This window comes from Chaetodon trifascialis, chromosome 12, assembly GCF_039877785.1.
Source record: "Chaetodon trifascialis isolate fChaTrf1 chromosome 12, fChaTrf1.hap1, whole genome shotgun sequence".
Lineage (NCBI taxonomy): Eukaryota > Metazoa > Chordata > Actinopteri > Chaetodontiformes > Chaetodontidae > Chaetodon > Chaetodon trifascialis.
Window position 1 is genome coordinate 1691666 of NC_092067.1, and position 26415 is coordinate 1718080.

Sequence of the window (26415 nt, forward strand, 5' to 3'; positions counted from 1 at the left end):
ATTAAGGAAGGTCTGTCCCTTGATTCACTCCTCAGCTTACTTAACCTTATATTATAGCTTTTTGATCCCATTCATTAATTATTGTAACATCGTCTGGGCAGCAACCTATCCTACATACCTAAATAATTTAAGTGTCATACAGAAGAAATACCTCAGATATATATCCCATTCAAATAGATATGCACCCTCGGCACCCCTTTTTAAAAAATATAAAGTACTCCCCATTGACAAGGTAAATGTTTATCAAACATGCTTACTAATGCATAAGTTTATATATAGGAAACAAGATCTTCCAGACACCTTTCAGAATTTGTTCATCCCACCTCACATGTACACACATATCAAACTAGACACAGCAACAACAGTCTACTTTTACCCCGTACACGGACTTCAAGACACCAATGTAACATTACTTTTAGAGGTCCTAAGCTCTGGAGTGAATTAAGCCCACCACTAAGATCGATGTCCTCCCATTCTGCTTTCAAAAAGCATTTGAAGAAATTCCTGTTATCCGCCTGATCCCTGTACTCATCCTTCGCTAACAGATTTTATCAATCCTCCCAATTGTGGGTGGCTTGCTCTTGCTGCATCTTTCCTGGATTTAACATGTATTTTGTTGTTGTTTCTTTTGTACTGTTTTTGTTTGTTTTTTTCTTGTTTTGTTTTTTGCTGAGTGTTTAGTCTGCACGTCATGGGATTGATATGGGCAGGTGTGGAACTCTGTACAAGCCTGCTGAGGCTTCGTTCCCACCTTGCACAGTTTTTGTACTTGTACTAAACTTGTGCTAAACAAATAAACTAAACTAAACTAATCTATGGGACATTGCCAAGAGAAAGATGAAAGACATGAGACCGAACAATGCAGAAGAGCTGAAGCCTGCTATTGAAGCATCCTGGTCTTCCATAACACCTCAGCCGTGCCACAGGCTGATGGCATCCATGCCATGTCAGCCCAAACCAAGTACTGAGTACATATGCATGATTATACTTTTCAGAGGGCAGACATTTCTGTATTTAAAATCCTTTATTGATTTCATATAATATTCTAATTTTCTGATATTTTGAATTTGAGGTTTTCATAAGCTGTAAGCCATAATCATCCAAATGGTAAATAAAATTGAAATCTCTTGCTTTGCATGTAATATGTCCACGTAATATATTAGTTTCACCTTTAAAGTTGAATTATTGAAATAAATGGTCTTTTGCATGATATTCTTATTTTTCGAGTTTCACCTGCATAAAAAAGTTTAGGCACCTCTCTGAGGCTGCATAATAATTTACTCTGTCTTCACAGAAAATGATCACAGTTACATGTTATTCATTATTCTAGTAAGTGCTGAGTACTGGGGTGTTTTCCAGACAAAGATTTTTAGTGTAGCAATATTAAGCTGTATGAAATTAAATCAGATGTTAAAAATAGGCTGTGCAAAAATTTGGGCACCTTTGTCATTTTGTTCATCCATCCATCCATTTTCTATGCCGCTTATCCTTTTCGGGGTCGCGGGGGGGCTGTCAACGGGCCGGAGGCGGGGTACACCCTGGACCGGTCGGCAGCTGATCGTATATAAACAATATATAAACAAAGAACCATTCACGCTCACACTCACAGGGGGCAATTTAGAGTCACCAATTAACCTAACGAGTATGTTTTTGGTCTGTGGGAGGAAGCCGGAGTACCCGGAGAGAACCCACGCATGCAGGGGAAGAACATGCAAACTTGTCATTCCATTCCATTCCATTCCATTCCATTCCATTCCATTCAATTCAATTCAATTCACCTTTATTTGTCCCGCAAGGGGAAATTCCAATTTACAGCAGCACCAGTAAAAGATAGAATTAGGTAAAAAACAGCAAGTATATATAAAAGAGTGTAATAAAAATAAGCATTATATAAAAATAAGCATTATCAAATTATAAATTGTATTTACGGACTGTTATGTACAGGATGAATTGCACAGATTATTGTACAGATAATATACAGATAAATTACAGATAAATGCACAGAATATTGCACCAGTTATTGCCCAGATTATTGCACAGGTAATTTACAGATGATTTACAGATAAATTATCAAAAAATTACTTTCAGCAGTTCTTGTTGTGTAGTCTGACAGCTGCAGGAAGGAATGACCTGCGATACTGCTCCTTCACACACTTTGGATGTAGCATCCTATCACTGATGGAGCTCCTCAGTGCAGTGAGCGTGTGTTGGAGTGGGTGGGAGCCATTGTCTGTCATGGAGGACAGCTTGGCTGTCATCCTCCTCTCCCCCACCTCCTCCACCTGTTCCAGAGGGCATCCCAGGACAGAGCTGGCCTTCCTGATGAGTTTGTCCAGCCTCTTCCTGTCAGCTGCTGTGATGCTGCTCCCCCAGCAGACTACACCTTAGAACAAGGCAGAGGCCACAACAGAGTCATAGAAGGTCTTCAGGAGTGCCCCACTCACCCCAAAAGACCTTAGCCTCCTGAGCAGATAGAGTCTGCTCTGTCCTTTTTTATAAAGTGCAGTGGTGTTGTGAGTCCAGTCCAGTTTGTTTTTCAGATGAACACCCAGGTACTAAAGGTACTAAGGTAAGATGTGACCATCTCAATGTCCCTTCCCTGGATGTTCACTGGTGATGGGGGAGAGTGCGGACGCCGATGGAAGTCCACAACCAGCTCCTTGGTTTTATCTGCATTAATCAGGAGGTGGTTCTGCTGACACCAGTCCAGAGTCATCAGAGAACTTCTGCAGGTGGCAGGTGAGTGACAGGTGGGAAAAGTCAGCCGTATAGAGGGTGAAGAGGAACAGTGCCAGCACCATTCCCTGGGGGGCCCCCACACTGCAGAGGACTGTCCCTGACACACAGTCCCGTGTCCTCACATACTGTGGGCGATTGGAGAGGTAGTCCACTATCCAGCACATGAGGTGTTGGTCCACTCCTGAAAGCTCCAGCTTGTTTCTCAGGATGGTTGGCCTGATGGTGTTGAAAGCACTGCTGAGGTCCAGGAAAAGCATCCGAACAGAGCTCCCAGGCGACTCTAGGTGAGACAGGGCTCGATGGAGGAGGAAGATGAGGGCATCGTCCACTCCGATGCCAGGCTGGTATGCGAACTGCAGTGGGTCCATGGACGAGGTCACCAGGGGGCGCAGGTGGGCAAGGACCAACCGCTTCAAGGCCTTCATGAGGTGCGATGTTAGTGCCACCGGCCTGTAGCAGCTAGGGTCCTTGGGATGTGGGGTCTTTGGCACAGGTACCACGCAGGACGTCTTCCAGAGTCGCGGCACCCTTCCCAGCCTCAGACTCAGGTTGAACAGATGTCCAATGATCCTGCTCAGCTGATCAGAGCAGGATCTGAGGAGTCTGGGACTGAGGCCGTCCGGTCCTGCAGCCTTCCTGGTCTTTAACCTCCTCAGTTGATTTCTCACCTGGAGAGGTGTGAGAGACAAGTTGGAGCAGGGGAGCTGAGTGTCTTGTGATGTGGATGAGGGGCTAGGAGGGGCAGAGGGGGGTGGCGTTGGTGGCGGTGAGCTGAATACTGTGGTGGGGGGGGTCAGTGGGGTACTTGGGTAGATTGCTGACAGATGAAAGGAGGGTTGCTGCAGGGCTGATGTCCTGGGGGAGGGGCAGATGCTTCCTCAATCCTGCAGAAATCCGCAGCTCATCTGCCCACTTTGAATCCCCAGCTGCCTGAGAGTTTGTCTTCTGGTGGCCTGAAATGATTTTCAGGCCTCTCCAGACTCCCCTGGTGTTGTTCTCCAGCAGCTGTTCCTCCATTCTTCTCCTGTATCTGTCCTTCCCCTCCCTGATTTTCTTTCAGAGCTCCCTCTGAACAGTTTTCAGCTCCTCTTTGTTTCCTGATTTAAAAGCCCTCTTCTTCTCCTTTAAAAGAGCCTTAATGTCAGGACTAATCCAGGGTTTGTTGTTTGAGTGACACCGTACAGTCCTGGTGGGTACAGGGTTCTCCACACAAAAGTTTATGTAGTCCGTGATGCTGTCTGTCAGACTGTCCTCATTAGAGTCACTGAATGTATCCCACACGGTTGTCTCGAAGCAGTCCTTCAGATCCTCTTCAGCCTCGTCAGACCACCTCTTCACTGTGCGGGACACAGCTGGTTGCCTGTTGACAAGGGGCTTGTATACAGGCAGGAGGTGAACCAGGTTGTGATCAGCTCTTCCCAGAGGAGGGAGGGGTGATGATTCGTATGCCTCCTTGGTGTTGGCATAGAATAAGTCCAGTGTTTTATTGTCTCTGGTGGCACATGTGACATACTGGATGAATTTTGGCAGAGTGGAGGACAGAGAGGCATGATTAAAATCCCCAGAGATCAGTAAGAGGGCCTGTGGTTTCTGAGTCTGCAGCCTGCTCATCACAGTGTTGATGACATCACAGGCTGCATTGGCATTGATTTGAATACCTGTAACTACTTAATACTGATTAACTGGAACACAAAATTGGTTTGATGAGCTCATTAAGCATTGGACTTCATAGACAGGTGCATCCAATCATGAGAAAAGGCATTTAAGATGGCCAATTTCAAGCTGTTCTTCTCTTTGACTGTCCTCTGAAGAGTGGCGACATGGTGGCCTCAAAACAACTCTAAAGGGACCTGAAAACAAAGACTTTTGAGCGCTACAGTTTAGTTGTAGTTGTTAAAGTTGAGGGTCGCATGATTCCACTCAATATCAGCGAATTCTTGAGAATAATGTTCAAGAATGCTTCAGGGCATTCGATCGATCGCAACTGGACTTTGTCAGTTTGTCATGGAAGATGTTTCACCTCTCATCCGAGCAGGCTTCATCAGTTCATGCGCAACCCCCAGTAAAACCAAGGACTCACTCAGAGGATAAATACTTGAACCTAACATCATTTCATTAGACTAGAGCTGTCCTACCTAGTCTGGTGCGCATGAACTGATGAAGCCTGCTCGGATGAGAGGCGAAGACAAAGACCCAAAACACTGCAAAAAAAATCTACTCAGGCATTCATGCAGAGGAACAAGTACAATGTTCTGGAACGGCCATCCCTGTCCCCAGACTTGACTATCACTGAAAATCTGTGGGATGATTTGAAGCAGGCTGTCCATGCTCAGAAACCATCAAACTGAACTTGAGATGTTTTGTCAGGAAGAATGGTCCAAAATACCTTCATCCTGAATCCAGACCCTCATTTGAGGCTGTAGGAAGCGTCTAGTGGCTGTTATAGAGGCTCTACTAAATATTGATGTGATTCTTCTCTTGGGGAGCCCAAATTTATGCACTTGTCTAATTTTGTTTCGATGCATATTGATACAGCATTTTCTGTTAATCCAATAAACCTCATTTCACTACTGAAATATTACTGTGTCCATCAGTTATTTAATAGATTAAAATGAAGTTGCTGATACAAACACAGAATGATTTATAAATGAAAATAATGGAAATTGTCAGGGGTGCCTAAACTTTTTCATTCACTGTATGTACACACACTGCTCCAAAAATTTAAGGGAACACTTAAATCACACATCAGATCATGAATAACAAATTATTCAAGATGAAAATCTTTAGTGATGTACATAATGGGACTCAGTAGTTTTTGTGGCCCCTGCATGCCTGTACGCACTCCTGACAACAACTTGGCATGCTCTGAATGAGTCGAAGGATAATGTCCTGGGGGATCTCCTCCCAGACCTGGACCAGGGCATCAGTGAGATCCTGGACAGTCTGTGGCGGTACTTGGCAGCATCGGATGCACCAATACATAACATCCCATAGGTGCTCAACTGGATTTAAATCAGGGGAATGTAAAGCCAAGTCAATGGCATCAATGCCTTTGTTGTCCAGGAACTCCCTACACACTCTGGCCACATGAGGACGGGCATCATCCTGCAGCAGGAGGAACCCAGGGCCCACTGCACCTACATAAGGTCTGACAATTGCTATGAGGATTTCATCCCGGTACCTAACAGCAGTCAGGGTACCCTTGGCTATGACACGGAGGTCTGTGCCACCCCCCAAGAATATGCCTCCCCAGACCATTACTGACCCATCGCCAAACCATCATGCTGGATGATGTTACAGGCAGCATAATGTTCACCAGAGTGTCTCCAGACTCTTTGATGCCTGTCACATGTGCTCAGTGTGAACCTGCTCTTAATCTGTGAAGAGACTGGGGTGCCAGTGGCGGACCTGCCAATTCTGGTGCTCTCTGGCGAATGCACAGTGCTAGGCTGTGAGCACAGGTCCCACTAAAGGAACTTCAGGCCCTCATGCCACCCTCATGGAGCCTGTTTCTGACAGTTTGGTCACGCATACCAGTAGCCTGCTGGAGGTCATTTTGTAGGGCTCTGGCAGTGCTCCTCCTGTTCCTCTTTGCACAGAGGAGCCCTACTACAGCCCTGGCGAGCTTCTCTTGTGTAACGGACGGTCTCCTGGTATGTCCTCTATGCTTTTGAGACTGTGCTGGGAGACACAGCAAACATTCTTGTGAACACATATGGATGTATCAACCTGGAGGAGCCAGACAACCTGTGCAACCGGATTGGGGTGCAGGGACCGCCTCATGCTACCAGTAGTGACAAGACACTAGCAGAGCTCAAAGCCAGAGCCAGATCAGTCAGGAAGGATAAGGAGTCTGTGTCTGTGGCCATAACATGCAAAACCATTTCTTTTGTGGGGGTTGTATTGCTTATGCCTCTCCATTGCACCTCTTGTCAGTTTCATTTGCACCAAAGCAGGTGTACACACACAGTATATATATGCTATCTACTGTGAAGTTCCATGGTTATTTATTACCTTGCCTTGTCAAAAATTTTATTGTTTTTGTTTGAACAGCAGAGGGCACTATCACAGTAGTCAAGAAGACAGACTCCCATCATCCTTTGCATGCAAGGCAAGTGCTGCTAAAAATAATCCCAAAGAGAAAATTATGGATGAATGTGCAACATTTTGGTTTCCCGTTTCATATACTGAAATTGGCAAAAAGGAATCTGAGAAACTAAAAGCAACTTGCAAATGCTGCTGGACAACGGTCAACTACGCTACGGCAAAACACATCAAAGCCATTTGCCACATTGCCACCCAAAAAACTCAAATTACAAAAGCTTTCAGCCTGGCCAAAGGAGCATGATAGAAGCATTTGGAGCCCCACTTTTACAGTCTGAGAGCTGAAGAAATAACAAGATGCATCAGTGTGTTATATAGCCAAAGATTTAAGGCCGTTTTCTGTGGTGACCCAATGGAACACCTCTTTTAATTATTTTATAAAAGGACTGCTACTTATGGCTGCAGTGTTTTTGTTTTGAAATTGTGCATGGTTCAATCATTCATTGTCAAAGACAATTCATGCCAATGTTTTGCACATGCTTAAGTCATGGCTTGCTACTTTTATTTTATTTCATGAAAGAAGGAAAGCAGAAGCACTTAATTTAAAAACAAATTTTATATGAATACCAAAAATGCTGTATACAGTCCCTGACAAAAGTCTTGTCGCTTGGGTACAGGTTGACCTTAAGTGCCCCTCAAATATGTTTCTAATCATTTTTTTTTTTACAAGAAATGGTTAGTTTCAATCAACAGCTTTTGAAATAATGTTTTGGTGCCAAATCAAACTGCTGAAAAGTATTCTAATGTTTACAGCTTGGTAAAGCCCACTGAGTCAGTTTTTGCGAAGACAAAAGTCTTGTCGCCTTGTCATATGATGCACCCACTCCTAGATTACAACCTCACCTGTGATCAATCAGTGATCAATCAACTAGTGGGTGTGTATAAAAAGAACCCCAGCACACCAGACCTTCACATCAACTGCAACTTGACCTCTGATAACATGCCTAAGATTCATCCTGAGACCAAAGCATTGATTATCAAGAGGCTGAAGACCAGATCCACTGCTGAGGTAGCTGACACCTTCAATGTGTCTCAGCGTCAAGTACAAAGAATAATAACTGCTCGAAAGGACCGTTTGTTGGCTCAAAAATCCAAGGCCAGCCCCTTTTCCACTGCAGCAGAGCTCCACCAGGCCTGGTCACCTCAAGTCCCCGTGTCAACCAGAACAGTTTGTAGAATTCTGTCTCGAAATGGCCTCCATGGTCGAATCGGTGCCCAGAAACCAGCACTAAACAAAAGGCAATTAAAAAAACGTGTGGCATTTGCCAAGGCCCACAGGCTGCTAAAAGGATAGATGCTGGAAAAGTGGCAAAAGGTGGATTTCTCAGATGAAACTTCAATTGAATTACATCACAGCCGCCGCAAATATTGCAGGAGACCTACTGGAGCCCGCATGGATCCAAAATTCACCCAGAAAACAGTTAAGTTTGGTTGCAGAAAAATGATGGTCTGGGGTTACATCCAGTATGGAGGTTTGCGAGAGATTTTAAGGGTAGAAGGCAATATCTGTAGCCTCAAATATCAACAAGTATTAGCTACCTCCTACATTCCCAACCATAAAAGGGGTCAAATTTTGCAGCAGGATGGTGCTCCATCGCACACTTCCATCTCTACATCAAAGTTCCTCAAGGTGAAGAAGATCAAGGTGCTACAGGACTGGCCAGCCCAGTCACCAGACATGAACATAATTGATCATGTCTGGGGTAGAATGAAAGAGGAAGCATGGAAGACAAAACTGAAGAATCTTAATGAACTCTGGGAGGCGTGTAAGACTGCTTTTTTGCTATTCCTGATGACTTCATCAATAAATTGTATGAATCATTGCCGAACCGCATGCAGGATGCAGTCCTTCAAGCTCATGGAAGTCATACAAGATATTAAATATGGATCTCACAGCACCACTACTTAATTCACTGATGATCTGCAACGTATTTTTGTATTTGAAGTACATTATTTGTTCATTTTTCACATTACTCTCTGTAGGCGACAAAACTTTTGTCTTGCCAAAATCTGACCTTTCTGTGTTCATTAAATGATCAATCTTTCTTCAGTGAAGCAAATTTATTTTAGTATATTAAACATAATTTGGGAGGGTTTTAGCTTTCATATGAGCCATTTCTAAAACCAATGGACTAATTAAAAGTCAGGTTTTAAGCTGTTGTTTCTACAAAATGGAGAAGTGACAAGACTTTTGTCAGGGACTGTACACTAATTTATTCATAAAGGCCATATTTTCAGGGTTTTTTTTTTTAAATATCGCAATAGATATTTTATTGTGGCCCTGATATCAAGTATTAGCATACTGTGCGTTTTTGATATTGTTACATCCCTGTGACTTAAGGATGAGGTTTGGACTGATGCTCTTTATCTGTCTGAAAGTGCTGCTTCTTTGTGTGTATGCCTGTGTGTTTGTTGGTGTGTTTGTGTGTGCGGGCTCACCCTCCATATTCCCCGGTATGGGTAGAATCTGACGGTTGGGTAGGCAGTGATTCCAGCTGATTGACAGGTGTGATGATGAGTTTCACAGTCCAGCTTCCCTGCCTGTACCTCCCCTTTAAGAATCTGTCAATCACACAAAGGACATCCCTTGAAGAACCTCTAATACATAGAAAAATAACATCAATTTTTGTTTCATGTCAGCTGCTAGAAGAGTCTGGTTTAGTCTGTCGCCTCTGCTGGGGAGTGACTAACAGGAAAAAGAAAAACTCACACGAGCTAAGACTTCAAACTCTGGGGTGAAGTGCTGACAGGGTCCACACCAAGGGGCATAAAAATCCAGAACCCAGTGATCCTGACCTGACAGCACCTGAGACCTAAAGGTTTCCGGAGTCAGGTCTATGGACGCCCTGGGTAAAGAGCTGTACACACAAGACATTAACATAACTACACATCTAAAGAACTCCACATGAACCCAATCATTGATTCTTTTGACACCAGAAAAACAATGAAAATAACGAAAGACAGTTTGTGTCTCACCTCAGTGCCCATGCTCTCATTGAATGAGCATCTCTGTGCCAACTATTATAACTCCTGAAGAGAGACAGAAGACATAGATCGACACGATAAATAAGTTAACATAAGGAAAAACTCTTAAACCTATTGCACCTAATGATGCTGACAATGTAGGATTCATCTCTCACCTCATAATTCATAACCACCTCATCATTTAACTTACAGCTATCTAAAGAAAAGTGTGTGTATGAGGTGCAAACATTGTCACTGCTGTCACTTCTTTTATAAATACCAATTTAGCATTTGCATGGTTTTTGTGTGTATACATTTTTTATATATCTGGCCCCTAATGTGTTTATGGATGACAGGGTCCAATGACAGCATGTGCTGGGAATAGACAGAAACCAAATGCAGAAGCCCAAGGAACTCCACAGCTCATCAGTGTTTTATTGTTTTATCTTAACACTTAAATATGCCATATCTGATTTTTAGTCCCCCAAGTGAGTGGGAAATCCCCATTTGCAATCTTATCCAAATGACAGCTTTGATGTGTTTGAATATGCATTTTGTCTAAGGTATGTAAAATGTTCATACAGAAGGAGTTTTTTTAAGAGTGGTACATACATGAAGTGGTCTGACTGCCAGGTGTTACCAGAATACAGGCGGATTTCAGGGTATGCCCTCACATTCTGACTCTGACAGAATGACTGAAAGCGCTGACAGTCAATGGAACCAACCTGGATCTGACCTGACAGCATCTGGATGGTGAGGGATGGAAAGAAAGACACATGCAGGTTAGGTAAGTTACGCTCTGTGTAATGTTGATTACTAGCAGTAATAACTTAACAGTAGCATTCAAACTTTCTGTCTGGTCCTCAAGCTGTGTTTGTTCTGGGTATGGATGAACACTGCTTGGTCCATCCCATGATTGGGTTAGGGGACTTTTGTCATTCCCCATCACTCTCCCCTCATTTTCTGTCACCTCTCCACTGTCAGACTCTCTAACAAAAGGCACAAAACACCAAAAAAAACAAACTGAAAAGGGTGTGTTTTTGTTGTGCCCTGATAAAAAATGTATTTGCCAATATTATGAGTTTTAAAATATTGAACATTGCTCTGTATTGGCCTAAAACTCTAGTATCAGTTGGGCTATGTTAAAGCATGTTGTCCTTCTGGTGAGCTTAGTGTTGTGTCAGTTTGCAGCTGAAAAAAAGTAAAAATGCTGCACTGGAATAGTGAGTTTTGTTTAAATCTTCTGGTGCGTCAAAGAGACACCTGCTGCATACAGAGAAAGTGTTTTTCTAGTCTGCTCTCTAGTCTCTGCAGGATTTTGTCAGGTTCAGGAAAAAACAAAACAGTTTACTTTCCAGAAGATGTAGAGTCGAGCAGTTAGTATTACTCTGTGCTGCTTTTCTCTACACAGTCCAGGTTGTTTCAGTGTGTGGAGCGTTTGCACTGTGTGAATGGTGTGTATATGATATGTATAGTGTGGGTTGTACCCTGGCCATGCGTCTCCACTCTGGCATCAGAGCCTGACAGGGACCACACCATGGAGCATAGAAATCCAACACCCAGATCTGTCCTTCAGCTCGACCTGCAACAAACAAAACACAGAGAAAAAAGAGACAGCAGTGGCAGTTGGAACAAGAACTAGGAACTTTGTCTATTGAGTTCGTACTTCTAGTCATAGTTCCGCTCTTACACTCAGCAAGAGTATGAGTTGCACAAAATACTACTACTACTATTTTAACAAGAATTTAATTTCCTGCAGAATTGAAAATATTCACCCCTCTTCCTGGCTATTTCTGAACTAAGAGCTGTGTTTTCAAGTGCATTGTTAAGTGAACAATAAGAGGAGCACAAGTTTTAGAGACTGCAGTAAGACCTTTAAAAAACTTATTCTTAACTTATTATAATAATTATTCCAGGATATTACGGATCCACAATCTGTAATATCCTTTATACAATCGTGTTCACAAAGTGGTTTAGCCTGGCTCCAACTTTGCTTGAGAACAACTGAGCCTTTCGAGGATGTCCTTTTTATACCCAATCATGATTCAATTCAATTCAATATTCCTTTATTTGTCCCTCGAGGGGAAATTCCGAATTTCACAGCAGCATCAATAACAGAATAGAATATTAAAAGACAAAGTGCATGCAGTTAACACAAAGTATATACAAAAGGGTGTACCGGGAATAGTATTTACAGACTTTTATGTCCTAAAATATTGCACAGATTCCAGTCTTTTATGTACTGAAATATTGCACAGATTATTGCCCAGGTTATTGCACAGATTGTTTCCCAAAAAATTGTTCAGTTCAGTTATTGCACAGAATGTTATGCAGTTTATTGTACCGCCTACTTGGAGCAGTTTCTATTGTAAAGTCTGATGGCTGCAGGAAGGAAAGACCTGCGATACCGCTCCTTCACACACTTTGGATGTAGCATCCTGTCACTGATGGAGCTCCTCAATGCAGTGAGTGTGTGTTGGAGGGGGTGGGAGTCATTGTCTGTCATGGAGGACAGCATGATACTATCATCTGTTAGCAATGAACCTGTTAACCTGTGGAATGTTTCAAACAGGTGTTTTTAGAGCATTCCACAACTTTCCCAGTCTTTTGTTGCTCCAGTCCAACTTCTTTAAAATGTGTTGCTGACATCAGATTCATAATTAGCATATATTTTTAAAAATCAATTAAGTTGATGAAGTCAAACATTAAATGTATTTTCTTTGTACTGTTTTTTAGTGAGTATATGTTAAAAAGGATTGACAAATTATCACATGCTGTTTTATTTATGTTTTCACTGCATCACTATTTTTGGAATCAGTGTTGTTTATTGGTTTAAGGTCATTCATGATCAATTGGGATAATGTATCATTGTCCAGGGTAATATATCCAAGGTTCAAATAATGATAATCCGAGGGGGCGCTGTTGAGCCATGGTAGGATAAGACACACCTAACTGTAGCTCCTATAGATTTAACGTTAAAATTGCAATTTAAACGAAACCTGTACACTTCAGACTCCAAAGTATAGGGGATTTTGCATCTATAACACTTCAAACGCCTTTTAGTCAAGAAAAATGGGGAAGCCAAGACTAAGTCAAACAACAATGGAGGCCGAGCTGAAGCAGCGAGCTAGACCACCTGGAATTGAGTGGCCTGAGCAACGACAACCAGCGGTTTCAGCCGCTATAACATTACTGCAAACCGAGCTGTCGCAAGTCAAGTCAGACATCCATCCATACATTTTCTATACCCCGACTATCCCTTGCGGGGTTGGGGGGGCTAGAGCCTATCCCAGCTGTCAACGGGCGAGAGGCGGGGTACACCCTGTGCCGGTTGCCAGCCGACTGCAGGGCAACATATATCAACAAACAACCATTCATGCTCACACTCACGCCTAAGACAATTTTAAGTCACCAATTAACCTAATGAGCATGTTTTTGGTCTGTGGGAGGAAGCCGGAGTGCCCGGAGAGAACCCACGCATGCACGGGAAGAACATGCAAAGGCCCTGCCCGACCCGGGGATCGAACTGGCAGTCTTCTTGCTGTGAGGCACGCGCACTACCTGCTTGCGCCACCGTGCCGCCTCAAGTCAGACATCTGCAACAAAATTGATGAAAAGATTGCTGACATGAGTATGACTTTGAGAGGAGAAAGAGCTGCTCAGACAGACAGTGACAGACTCCCAAGATGAGGCGCTAAAAAGTTTAGGAGAGATGGCTAATGCTAGGTCAGATACTGTGGTAGAACTCGAAGCTAAAGTAAAGCAATTGCATGGCCAAGTTGGCCAACTGTCAAAGAAATGCTTGGACCTGGATTGTCAGTCAAAACGACAGAATTTGAGAATTGCTGGAGTTAAGGAGGGGAAAGAAAAGGGACAGAAAACCAGATGACCTAAAGCTGGATGGAAAGCCAATGATAGATTGAGTACACAGGGCTCAACCAGAGCGCCCCGGGGACGATGTACCACCCAGACATCTGATCCTAAGGATGCACTACTGCCATGAACTTGAGGACATATTGCAGAGGGTCACAAAGTCTAAAGGCCTTTCATATCAAGGACGGTGAATTCAAATTTTCAGAGACTTTCCGCCCGCTGTTGTGAAGCACTGTGCTGCTTTCACCCCGGCTAGAAATTTGCTACAAGACAAGTCTGGAGTGAAATTCGGACTGTTATACCCAGCAAAGCTAAGAGTGATGCACAACAGGAATGAGACCACATTCACAGACCCAGAGGAGGCACGTCAATATATGTACACCACTTCAGCCCAAGCAAATCCCAATCGTTGGACACAGACATTCACTTCATTGAAACATGATGGTTTAGAAGGTAACACAAAACAAACACAGGGAGATATTGACAAATTTAAATCACCTAATAAGAGCATAGGTAAATTATTTTGCATCATTTTTCTTTTCCTTGTAGGCTAGCCTACTGCATTGCAATATCTGTTTAGAAAAGTTTTATCTTTCGTTCATCCTTTTCAATGTCATAGTGCCTAGTACAGACAACATCTGGCAATATGAGTGTCAGAATTTGCTACGATGGCCTACATGTTTTCCTGAATGAATAGGAATATATTTGAGGATTTATTTCATAATTAATAGAGCAAGACTACTGATATGTGTCTGATTTCACTGCTTAATAACATATGGCCTGCCTGTTCAATTGACCAAAGGAGAACAGGCCTTACTATTATGTTTTTTTTTTATTTCATTTTATTTTATTTTATTTGTTTACCTTAATAAGAACAAAACAGAATTCAGAGTCGGTTTACTTTTTCAGTTTTCTTAATGGAGGATGCACAATCCATCTTTTAAATAAAGCCATTTTGGTTTTGTTAAAGGTAACTGTAGAACTACTAGTTGGATTCATTCAGGGATCAAGAGTTTAGCCACAGTTGGTTACTAGAGTTGGAGTTTATTCTTTTCTTGGAGAGGTTACATTACGTGTTTTTGTTTATGTGTCTGTGTAGTGGACATGGGGGGGGGGTTGGAAGGGGGAGGGGGGTGGCTGGAGTGGCAATCAACTCTTAACTATGTATACCTAAGGAGGCCAAGGACAGTGATTTGTAATCATCCTACATAATGTCCAGCAAGACACAGAAAACAGCAAGGGGGGACCTCACTTTCTGCTCATGCAATGTAAATGGTATTTGTAAAAGGCCAAAATGTAATTTTATTATATATTAAAATGGAAAAGATTGAAAGAAGATTAAGCAAATGTGGGCGGTATTAATTGTAAACATTTCTGTGAATTATTGATTTTTGCATATGTTTGACTTGGGCTGTAAATATTTATTAAATATTACTTAAATATAAATAATATATAATTAATTAATAAGTAATTAACATAATTAAATAACATTAATTAAACATTTAAGTTTAGTTAAATATTTAATTCACCTAAACTTAAAATTCACCACTATGACGTAACACATCCGGTTGTAATCACAGCCGTCAAAGCAGCTGCTTCTGATTCGGGTTGCATGAGCTGGGTAAGAATGTTTGTTTGGTATTTTGGAATTTTGTATTATTTTGTGCTTTCTTTGGGTTCAGATGTGTGATGAATGGGGACTTTGTGCCACACGATTGTTTGTTATAGATACCTGCTTGTTTGATGATCACTCGCGGAGCATATCTCATTCATGGATTTTAAAACAACGTATTCCTTGGAGAGCGCAGCAAGGTACGCGTTGTGTGTGAATTGTTCTATTGTTATCATGTAGATATTTTTGATGCATTGTGAAACATTTATCTTAAATGTTTATCTGTATGTATGTTTTTAAATCAGTTTCACAGTGATTAATAAAAGACCTTAGGCATCAGTCAACTCTCACGAATCATCATTCCAAGGGCTGCTACAGTGAAACTCAACGCTACACCTGGAGCTTCTGTTGTGCTGCTGCGCTGCTGTTGTCGGAGTCTGTGTGCCTGTCTCCTTGATCTACATGCATTCAGGCAGGATCGGACATTGACAGCAACTAAGGAACGACAGTTACAGGTGCAGTGAGAGACCGCGGGAATCGATTTTCCAAACGAAATGAACTCCTGATTGTTCTAAAATAAATCGATTTGCTGCATGTGATGTTTAAACGGGTTGAGCCACGTTTTGTTGATATGTTTATAAAGTGAAATTAAACGTTCACGCTAAAAGCTTATTTTGAAAACTTAAATAAAAGAGACAGTTTCGTTCTCTCTCTGAGAGTTGTCTGAAGCTAATTTTAATGATTTCAAGCTGTTATTTTTATCACTTTCTTTGGAAATTGACAGTGAGATTGACCGGACATTGCATGGCATTTTATAATTAGCTATTTTGAGTCTATATAACACAAATTCAGTTGAGCATAAAATGGAGGCGTCACCATCAGGAGAGTGCGAGGAGGGCTTGGATCTTGAGGAGAGCTCATTGGAAAAAGGGAAAGAAAACAGTCAAGAGGGCGCTCTAAGCAGATCTGTGCGCAAACGGCAGCTTACAGAGAAGGGGAAACAAATGCGGGATGGAACAGCTAAAAAGCAACTAAAGGCCTTTCTCAAGTGTTATCAATCCTGGAAGGAGACAGCCAGAGAATTTAGATCAAAACATAAGAAATTCTGTGGAGCAGTGGATTTGGAGGAAATAAACAAACAAATCCAAAGTCGATATGATTATGTGAATCAAAATTATGAGCTCCTTCAACGTAATTCCATAAATACAGAGGACATTGTGCAGAAAATGGACGCCTGTTCCACACTCACAACAGAAATATGCGCTCTTGTAAGCAAACGACTGGAAGTAGATCCAGATAAAAGGACTTTTAAGAGAGTGCAAATGACTTGATGACCGTGATGACTATGTCTCAGTTTTGGGCGGCACAAACAAAAACAAAACTTGGTCAACTTGTCAGACATCTCCAAAGCCTAGTAAGTAAGCGAGCAGATACAGAAGAGGATCTGGCAGCTAAACTAGAAAAAGTAAAGGTCATGCAGGAGATACAGGCCCAACAAACTAAACTTAGTAAGCTTGAAAATGACCGGAAACTGCACGAATCACAAATGATGGTTCAAATAAAGCAAAGGCAAGGTGAAGTTGATATGGTATTAGAAAAGGAGAAAACAAAGCTAAAAATGCTTCAAGCACAACACACAATACAGATGCTGAATATAACAAAAACCCTGCTGCCAGAACAGCGGCAGCTATAATTGCAAATAGACAAAGCCGTCCCATCACCCTCATTGCAAGACTTTTCCTAGAGTTCAACAGCCAATTTAGCTGAAGCAATTGCAAGTTCTCTCACTTTGAATCATTTGCATGTTCTTGTACCAACTATGTTTGCTGGTGATCCATTAAAGTTTGTAGATTTTAAGATTTCATTCACAACGCTTATTGATAAACGACCTATCCCTGCTAGCGAAACAATGTCTGAAAAGTTACCTTACAGGAGATGCACGCAAGGCCATAGAAGGCTTCTTTTACTGGAGCTCTGCAGATGCTTATGAGGCGGCTTGGTCTGAGGTCTGGTCTTAAGGGACAGATATGGCAATCCATTCATCATTCAGACGGCCTTTTGAGATAAACTCATGAAGTGGCCTAGGATTGGGGATTGGTCCAAATGATTTCCTTGCACTCAAAGATTTCGCTGACTTCTTAAAAAGCTGCGCAGAAGCCATGCCATACATCAAAGGTCTGTCTATTTTAAATGACAGTGAAGAAAATCATAAGCTCTTAAAAAGTTACCAGACAGGATAGTGCGTGAATGGAGCAGAATTGTTGTGAATGTACTTCATGCATCTGGAGAACATCCCACGTTTGAACATTTTACTGAGTTTATGCAGAAGGAGGCTCATAGCCTGTAATCCCATTGCTTTTCCTTGGCTGTTTGGTTCTAGATCACATGACAACAAATTCCCCAAGAGAGCAAAGGCCTTTAGGACTAATGCTCAGGCAAAAGAAAATTCATCAGAAGGTCCTGCTGCCCAGAGCCCAAGGCTGCCATGTTTGCGAGAGTGAGCTTCATGGCATAGCCAAATGTCCAGTCTTTGCTTCCAAGTCAATGAGTGATAAAAGGACAATTATACATCAACATCGTCTGTGCTTCACTTATCTGCGCAAAGGTCACGTTACCTAGGACTGTAGAACAAAACACATCTGTTGAGAGTGTGGTCGTCACCATCTTACCTGTTTGCATGAAGCAAGAGAGAGGCAGTTTGAGAGTGGAACAAATAGATTTCCTGCTCCTACAGAGGATGAAACAGGTCAGGAGGTGCACAATGTTTTGACTCATGCACTAGTTCATCAAGCTTCTGCCATTTCTAGTATCGTTCCAGTCTTCCTGTCATCAGATAAAGAGAAGGAAAAGGAAATCCTCACTTGCGCTCTTCTTGATACACAGAGTGATTCAACCTTTGTTTTGGAAAGTCTTGTCAAAGAGCTGGACATCGACTCGCCCTTTGCAGTTGAGACTCAGTACAATGACAGCCATAGATACAGTGATATCCAGTCTAAGTGCGTGTGGTTTGCGTGTCAGAGGTTTTTATCATAAAAATCACTTACAGCTACGGCGAGCATACACATGTGACTTCATTCCCGTTGACATGTCCTGCATTCCAACCAAGACCACCGCTTTACAGTGGCCACATCTTAGACATCTTGCCGGTAAGTTGCCTGCACTTCAAGATTGTGATGTTGGGCTGTTCATTGGACACGACTGTCCTTCAGCTTTAGCCCCACTTGAAGTCATCTGAGGCAGTGATGATGAGCCATTTGCACAGAAAACAGAGCTGGGATGGAGTATAATAGGGGCTGCAAATCCTCATCTTGACAGGCAGGGAAGTCAAAGATATGTACACCGAGTCACTGCTAGAGAGCTAGCAGTTCTATCAGCCTCAGATGTCTTAAAGGTTCTCGAGTTGGACTTCAGTGAGAGAAACTCTGAGAGCAAATGTGTTTTGCAAATGTGTTCCTCAAGAGGATGTGCACTTCATCCAGCCTGTCTGTAAAAACATTCGCCAGAGAGAGGATGGTCATCTAGAGATGCCCCTTCCGTTTAAAGGCTGCAGTCAACCCTCATTGCCTAACAATAAGAGACTGGCAACCATTCGCTTGCAACATCTGAAGAAAAGGCTGAAGGCCAACAAACAGTTCTTTGATCATTACCAGGCTTTTATGGAGGATGTGATCAGTAAGGCTGATGCTGAGCCAGCGCCTGAAGCCTCCCCTGGAGAAATTATTTGCTACATATCGCATCATGGTGTGTACCATCCAAGAAAGCCTGGCAAGTTGAGAGTCGTTTTTAATTGTTCGGCTAAATTTTGTGGCATCTCCCTGAATGATACCTTGCTGACGGGCCTTGATCTCATCAATTCCTTGATAGGGGTCTTCTGCCGTTTCAGGAACGAAACAGTTGCTGTCATCTGTGATATTGAGAGTACGTTCCACCAGTTCATTGTGACACCTGAGCATCGTACTTACCTGATGTTTCTATGGTGGGAGCATGGAAATTTTGACTCTGAGCCCAGAGAGCTCCAGATGGCTGTTCACCTCTTTGGTGCTGCTTCTTCACCAGGGTGCGCCAATTTCGGCGGTTTATCCAGCTGCAGCATCGTTTGTTCAGAACAGCTTCTATGTTGACGATGGGCTTGTGAGCATCTCCACAGTCAAGGAGGCCTCAGATTTGATTGTGGAGGCACAAGAGCTGTGTAAGAGAGGCAGCCTGAGACTTCATAAGTTGAATACGAATGTTAGAGAGGGTCTTTCTTGTATGCATCCATCTGAAAGAGCGACAAATGCAGAATACCTTGACTTTAATTCAAACACAGCTTCAGCGGAGCATGCTTCGGGTGTCCAGTGGCTGATTGAAAGCGACAATTTCAGCTTCAGCATAAACTTGAAGGACAAGCCAGACACACCGTGGCATTCTGTCTGTCATAGCTTCTCTTTACGATCCACTGGGATTTGTAGCCCCATTTGTCTTCAGTGGGAAGCGTATTCTGCAGGAGGTGTGTCGCAGAAGTGTTGGGTGGGATGATCTCCTGCCTGAAGACTTGCGCCCACCGTGGGAGGAATGGAGGATCGGGCTGCAGAATCTGAGAGGAATTCTCAATTCCCTGATGTTACCATCCCCTGGATGCTTGCTGAATTGCTCAAACAATGTAATTTTGAAGTGTTGCAAACATTTCTGGCAGACCAACAGTGTGAGTTTGTGTTCAATGCCCCGTCAGCAAGCCATGCTGGTGGAGACTGGGAGCGTCAGATACGCATCATCCGAAATGTGCTGAATGCCACCTTAACTCAAGGTGGAGGATGACTTGATGATGCCTCCGTAAGAACACTCCTTTACGAGGCCATGGCCATTGTTAATAGCTGGCCCCTAACTGTGGATGGATTAAATGACCCTAACTCTCTTGAGCCTATAACGCTTAATCATCTCATTCAGATGAAATCCAAGACAGCTCTTCCACCTCCAGGAAAATTTGTGAGTGAGGACGTGTATGGTACAAAGTGCTGGCGCCGTCTTCAATACTTGATAGAGCAGTTCTGGAGTCGGTGGAAGCAAGAGTATCTTCTTCACGTTTCCACCAGACAGAAGTGGCATGTGGCTCAACGCAATCTCAGGGTGAATGATGTGGTCATCATAAAGGAAGACCTCCTCCCTCGCAATCAGTGGCAGTTGGGACGGATAGTGGAAACAACTGTGGACAGTGATGGCCTAGTGCGAAGAGTGAAAATTCAAGTTGCAAGGAACAACTCAGAAAGGCCCCATTCTAAAGTAAACCCTACTATTGTGGAAAGGCCAGTTCAAGAATTAGTGTTGCTCCTTGAAAGCTAATAATATGATAGCTCTGCCTATTATGCAACCTAATGCTCAAGTTAAATAATTCAAAGATCGCAAGTTCCCTTTTTAAGACTTAGAATCATTCATAAATGTAGTGTCTGTTATGAATGATTGGTGTGAGTGTAAAAGGCCAAAATGTAATTTTATTATTAAAATGGAAAAGATTAACAGAAGATTAAGCAAATGTGGGCGGTATTAATTGTTAACATTTCTGTGAATTATTGATTTTTGTATATGTTTGACTTGGGCAGTAAATGTTTAAGTTGCCCGGGATTGACCGCCGCCACTATGACGTAACACATCCGGTTGTAATCACAGCCGTCAAGGCAGCTGCGGCTGATTTGGCATTGCATGAGCCAGGTAAGATTGTTTGTTCGGTATTTCTTGTATTATTTTGTATTATTTAGTGTTTTCTTTGGGTTCAGATGTGTGACGAACGCGGACTTTGTGCCGCGCAATTGGTTGTTATAGACGCTTTGTGGCACTGATTCAACTCAGAGAAACTGGAGATTTATTCTCAACTTATCACAGACAAGAATTTTTGTGATTATCTAGAATCTCACATTAACTTGTTTTAAGAAACCAATGTGTAGCAACTGTGGCAGTCATATAATAATGCTAAGACTCATAAGTAGCATATAAGTATCAAATAATGCAGATATGAGGTCTAACACAGTAATGAGTTGTAATAGCTAGTGACCAGAAGTCTAGGTTTCGCTCAAGGAGAGAGTGGACAAAAGACTGAGGTTGCTTATCTCTGATATCCCAAGTTCAGAGTAGACACAATCTTAACCCACCAGCCACCCACAGTTCCTTGAAACCCACGTCTGGGTTTGAAGTTGAGTCCAGGGGGGATATTGGTGAAAGAGTGTGTGTGTGGGGTAAAATGTGTGTGGGTTGTGGCAATGGGCAAAGCGAGTAGATGATCAGTGTGGGCTACAGAGAGGCCCCTACCGGTCCGGCAGGAGAAGTGCGACTCTTCTGCGATGTGCCAGTTCATAGGCTCTAGGCCTGCTCCTTTTAGCTCGCCATCAGTCTGGAACCTGGCCAGTTAACACACACACTGTTGCGGCTTGGTCGTGGCAGAAGGCTCCTGTAGCTCATCTCACGTGCAGCCTCCCCACTGCTCCTACCCAGACTGAGCTACAGCGGCATATTAATTCGCCGACCCACGTGACCGTATGATGTTGCCAAGAAGATCGCCAACGATTGGCCAGCTGGCTCAGGTGACCATCCCGCGAGATAGACGGAAGTACCACAAGATGGACAGCGATACCCTGATAACAAACAAGATTTGTCACCTGGGTTACAAATGACGCAGAAGACACACTGTTGTGAGAAGCCTCCAAGGCTTATTTAAGAGGATGCACTATTTCCTACCAATCTTCTCTCAAAAAACACAAAACTAAACAGTTAGAACTTGAGAAAGAAATTCATCAGCTGGATATGGAAAATGCCCAGCAACCTTCTTTCGAAAACGCACCAAAATTTCAGCACTCAAATACAGGCTTAATGAAATATTATTAGACAAAATTAGTAGGAATCTCATGTTTACAAAACAGAAATACTTTGAATTCAGAGACAAACCACATAAATTATCAGCAAGGCAATTACGAAAAATGGGAAATGACAGGACCATCTATAAGATCAAATCAGAATCAGGAACTATACCTATGTCTTCTAAAGACATTAATGAGAGCTTTAGGCAGTTCTACAAGAAATTATATAAATCTGAACAAGGCAGGGATGCCCCCTCAGCCCACCATTATTTGCTTTAGCTATAGAGCTGCTTGCCGAAACAATTAGATCACACGCTGAGATCCATGGCTATAATAAAAAGTATACTACGAACAAAATATATTTGTATGCAGATGACATTTTGTTATACATTACCCTGCCGAAAATAACAATTGCAACAATGCTTAATATATTTCAACTATTTGGCACTTTCTCTGAGTACAGGATAAACTGGATCAAAAGTGAACTCTTGCCAGCATGAGTTGAAGAGCAGGAATGGCTTTAACAGCTTCATCTCAAAATCACTTCAGACAACTTGAATAAAAGTCACCAAGAAGTATAGCACCCTTTACAAGGCTAACTTCCCTACTTTATTAAAAAACACTCCAAAACAACATCCAGTTTTGGAAGACATTCCCTATCTCCTTATTGGGTAGAATCAATGCTATAAAGATGGTCTTTCTTCCTCAACTTCTCTATCTTTTTCAAAACTTGCCTATATACCTTACTAAATTTTACTTTAGAAAACTAGATTCTATCATTCTTGCGTTTGTGTGGAATTAAAAACGCACAGAATAAGAAAAGAACATCTTTGCAAGCATAAAATTAATGGAGGGCTTGCACTACCTAACTTTATACAGTATTATTGGGCCACCATTTACGCACTGTTGCACACTAGCTTGATGACTCCCAATTGCCTCATGATGGGCTAGAGATGGAACATGAGGATTGCCTTCGATATTCCATTAGGGCTGTTCTGCTATCACCTGTGCTAGTTAATAGAACTTGCTTCAAACATAACCCCATCATTTATGACACAATAAGGATATGGAAACAAATGAAAAAGCATCTCAAACTCAATGCGATGTCTTTTCTATTGTCTATTACAGCAGACCGCAATTTCACCCCCTCCACTTTGGATGGAGCCTTTAACGTCTGGAAGCAATTGGGGATATGCAATACTGGTGACTTATATGTAGGGAGGCACATTTGCATCTTTCCAACAACTCCAGGAAAAAATCAACTTGCCAAAGAACTATTTCTTAGAACACACCTTCCTTGCTTTGAGAAGGCAGAGCCTGACAAGTTCGAGACTCACATCAAATTCTTCGCCAATTCATGTTACATGGCCTCTAACTGTATGAGACATTGCAAAACCTGTGTCTTCCAAATATGGACAAGATCAAGGAAGATTGGGAAAGCGAACTTGGTATTTTGATACTTCCAAGTGTTTGGGAGGAGAGTTTGAAGTACATACACGACTGTTCCATCAATTCCCAGCACTGTTTAATACCATTCAAAATTCTACACAGATTGCATTATTCCAAGTCAAAATTGCATAAAATATTCCCTGAGGTCTCTTCCCTATGCAGAATTAGATTCATTCTGAAAGACAAACTTAGGGACTTTGAAAAAGTCTGGCAACCTTTGCTATCTCATTTAGAAACTAACTGAGAACAGTTATGCACGCCAGGGGAGGGAAGGAAGGCTGGGTGAGGGAGGAGGGGAGGGATTGGCGAGGGTGGAGAGGATTCTCCTATGTGTATGCTTGTTGGTGTTGCATTTTGTTTTTGTATTGGGGGACATACTTTTTGCCAGGTCTGTCACTGGTTTTGTTTCTGCTTGTTTGTTTGTTTGTTTGTTTGTTGGAGATTCTGGTATTCTAAAAGAAACATGTAATTGCCAAACAAAACTGTTGAATGAAATGTTTCACAATAAACATATTTGAAACAAATAATGATAATCTAGCATTTTTACTGACTCTTTTTTTTTACTCTCTCTACTCTCATATGCAGAGTATGTAAATTATAGGTGGGGTTTTTAATTGCACTTTATTGCCAACCAAAGATCATTCTACTGACCTTGATCCCACTCATGTGCAGACAAGAAAAGTATTGATCCTGCAAAGATTTGAATTTAGTTGAGTACTCCTGTTATTCAAACACATATAGAACTCAGGTATTGTTATTTGGATTGTTATTTGGTCTCCTCTGGACTATTGATTGAAATTAAAGAATGTTGTTCTCAACATATATTAGCACAATAAGCACGATGAGTGATTATATAACGGCAAAAGTGAAATGCAGCTGTGTCATTACATTTGTGCATAGAAACATTTATGCACAGCTCCAGGAGATGATTCCACATTTTATTTATAATGACCAGACAGCTTTTCAAAAACAGACACAGACTTCATAATATTCAGCACGTCCTGAATATATTTTATGATAAACATAATTCTAAAAATACTGCTGTGTTATTCTTAGATGCATGCCAAGCCTTTGATAGGATAGAGTGGGACCATCTTTTTAATGCGCAAATGTGAAGATTTTCTGAGGTGGACCCAACTTTTGTACACAGTTTCAATTACTGAGATACTAGTTGTATCAGTTGTAGAAGTTGTATTAGCCAGAGAGCCTTTGGCTATGGCCATAAGAGCTCCTAAAGGCATCTCAGGTATAACTATTGGTGCCATCATACTTTTTTTTTTTTAACAAATTTGAATGATTCCCCAATTAATGAACTTAATCAAGATTTTTAAAATAAACAACTCCAAGTCAGCATGAATGTTTTTGAACAAAGATGACAGGCTGCAGCCTGCTACAGATCATTCACAATTACTAAGGAAGGTTTTAGATACATGTGGCTGAAGGCCTACATTTATCATCAGTTGCATAAATATAATAAAAATGAGAGTTTTACCGAAAGAATCTTTTTCAATCACTTCTGCTTCCATTACCAGACACTTTCTTTTCATAACATTCACGATTTATTTAAGAAATTCATCTGGAATAATAAAATGGCTATACTCCAACTAAGGCTATTATACTTACCATATGAAAGAGAATCTTAAATGGTATACTGGGCTGGCCCGTTAAGATCAGTAATGTATTATTCCTCTGTGGCTACCTTGTCAAGTGGGTGACTATAGATCAGATATCAACAACAGGACTTCCACTTAAGCTTTAATTATATTCAGGCTGGGTTAAAAAGCAAGTCAAGCAGACAAAGGATACTTAGAAATACCATCTCAGCATGGTGGTCTGCACATCAACATGTTGGCAACAGGCCTGCATTGCCACAGCCTTTTCAGTGAAAAGGAAGTTCCTTTATGAGGCAAACTGTGAATTGGGAATATACCATGAAGACTTTACTGTATCTATGCAGCAGTCACTGCTTACTGATTTAGGACTTTTACAAGCCAGAAGGATAACTGTACTGTTATGGAAGTACACCCTTAGTTAAAGGAAATGGCAGCCTATCTAGCCTCGGAGGGACTAACTTATATTGTAAAAAGAAAAGGCAAGAACCTTTCCCGCTTGTGGAGACCCACATTTTTGAGCACTCATAATTTTAAATGATTTGAAGTTGTATGGAAACACATTCTTATCATTGTATAGTTATTGTTTAGGTTTAATTTGTTAAATTCATAAAAAAAAAATTTAAAAAAAAACCCACAAACAAGCCAATGACTTTAAACATCTTTGGTTATGCAATCAGTCCCTGGTCTGCAGTTAGTACCAGAACTATCTGTTGCTGTCAGAACTCATTTTACCTTTAACTCGCTCAGTGAAGCTGGAAGGATCCAGGACTACCACAGATGGGTGAACCAGATCCTGCAGAGACAAAAATAATCTATTTCAGCCAAAGATGTATTTTTCTAGGTGCTAACATTTTTTGTCAAAACCATGGCTGGGAAGGCATCAGCAGTGTGCATTTTCTTTTTTATGAGCTATGTTCATGTTTGTTGTCCAGTAAATCTGCAAATTTCTGGATTAAACAAGAATCCTGATCTTCTCTTTCAAAAATTTCTAATTAGAATTGCTTCTTATAAGCAAAAGTAACAGAAATAATGTGTATTAGTATGCAATTGATATGGAGCAGTACCTTTATGAACTCCAGGATGCCATCAGCTGAATGTTGTCCTTCATATTCATGAACAGAAGAACCATTAAAGATTACTGTGGTGGGATAAGCCTGAATATTATACTAAGAAATGGAGAGAAAGACAAAGCATCAACCTGTGTGTGGTATGTACCTGTCTTAAGCTCATAATGGTA

General features: G+C 41.8%; 1 protein-coding gene across 2 annotated transcripts in view; it reads right to left on the minus strand.

Annotated features, from left to right (window-relative positions):
* dnajc10 (DnaJ (Hsp40) homolog, subfamily C, member 10) overlaps nucleotides 1-26415 on the minus strand; it is an 88917-nt gene that overhangs the window by 13119 nt on the left and 49383 nt on the right. For both annotated transcript variants that reach the window (XM_070975888.1, XM_070975889.1), the window contains 7 exons: nucleotides 26243-26344; nucleotides 25911-25971; nucleotides 11295-11389; nucleotides 10420-10553; nucleotides 9820-9873; nucleotides 9554-9701; nucleotides 9283-9405 (listed from right to left, as the gene is read on the minus strand). In XM_070975888.1, the coding sequence (XP_070831989.1) occupies nucleotides 9283-9405; nucleotides 9554-9701; nucleotides 9820-9873; nucleotides 10420-10553; nucleotides 11295-11389; nucleotides 25911-25971; nucleotides 26243-26344 (717 nt within the window). The remainder of the gene's footprint in view (nucleotides 1-9282; nucleotides 9406-9553; nucleotides 9702-9819; nucleotides 9874-10419; nucleotides 10554-11294; nucleotides 11390-25910; nucleotides 25972-26242; nucleotides 26345-26415) is intronic.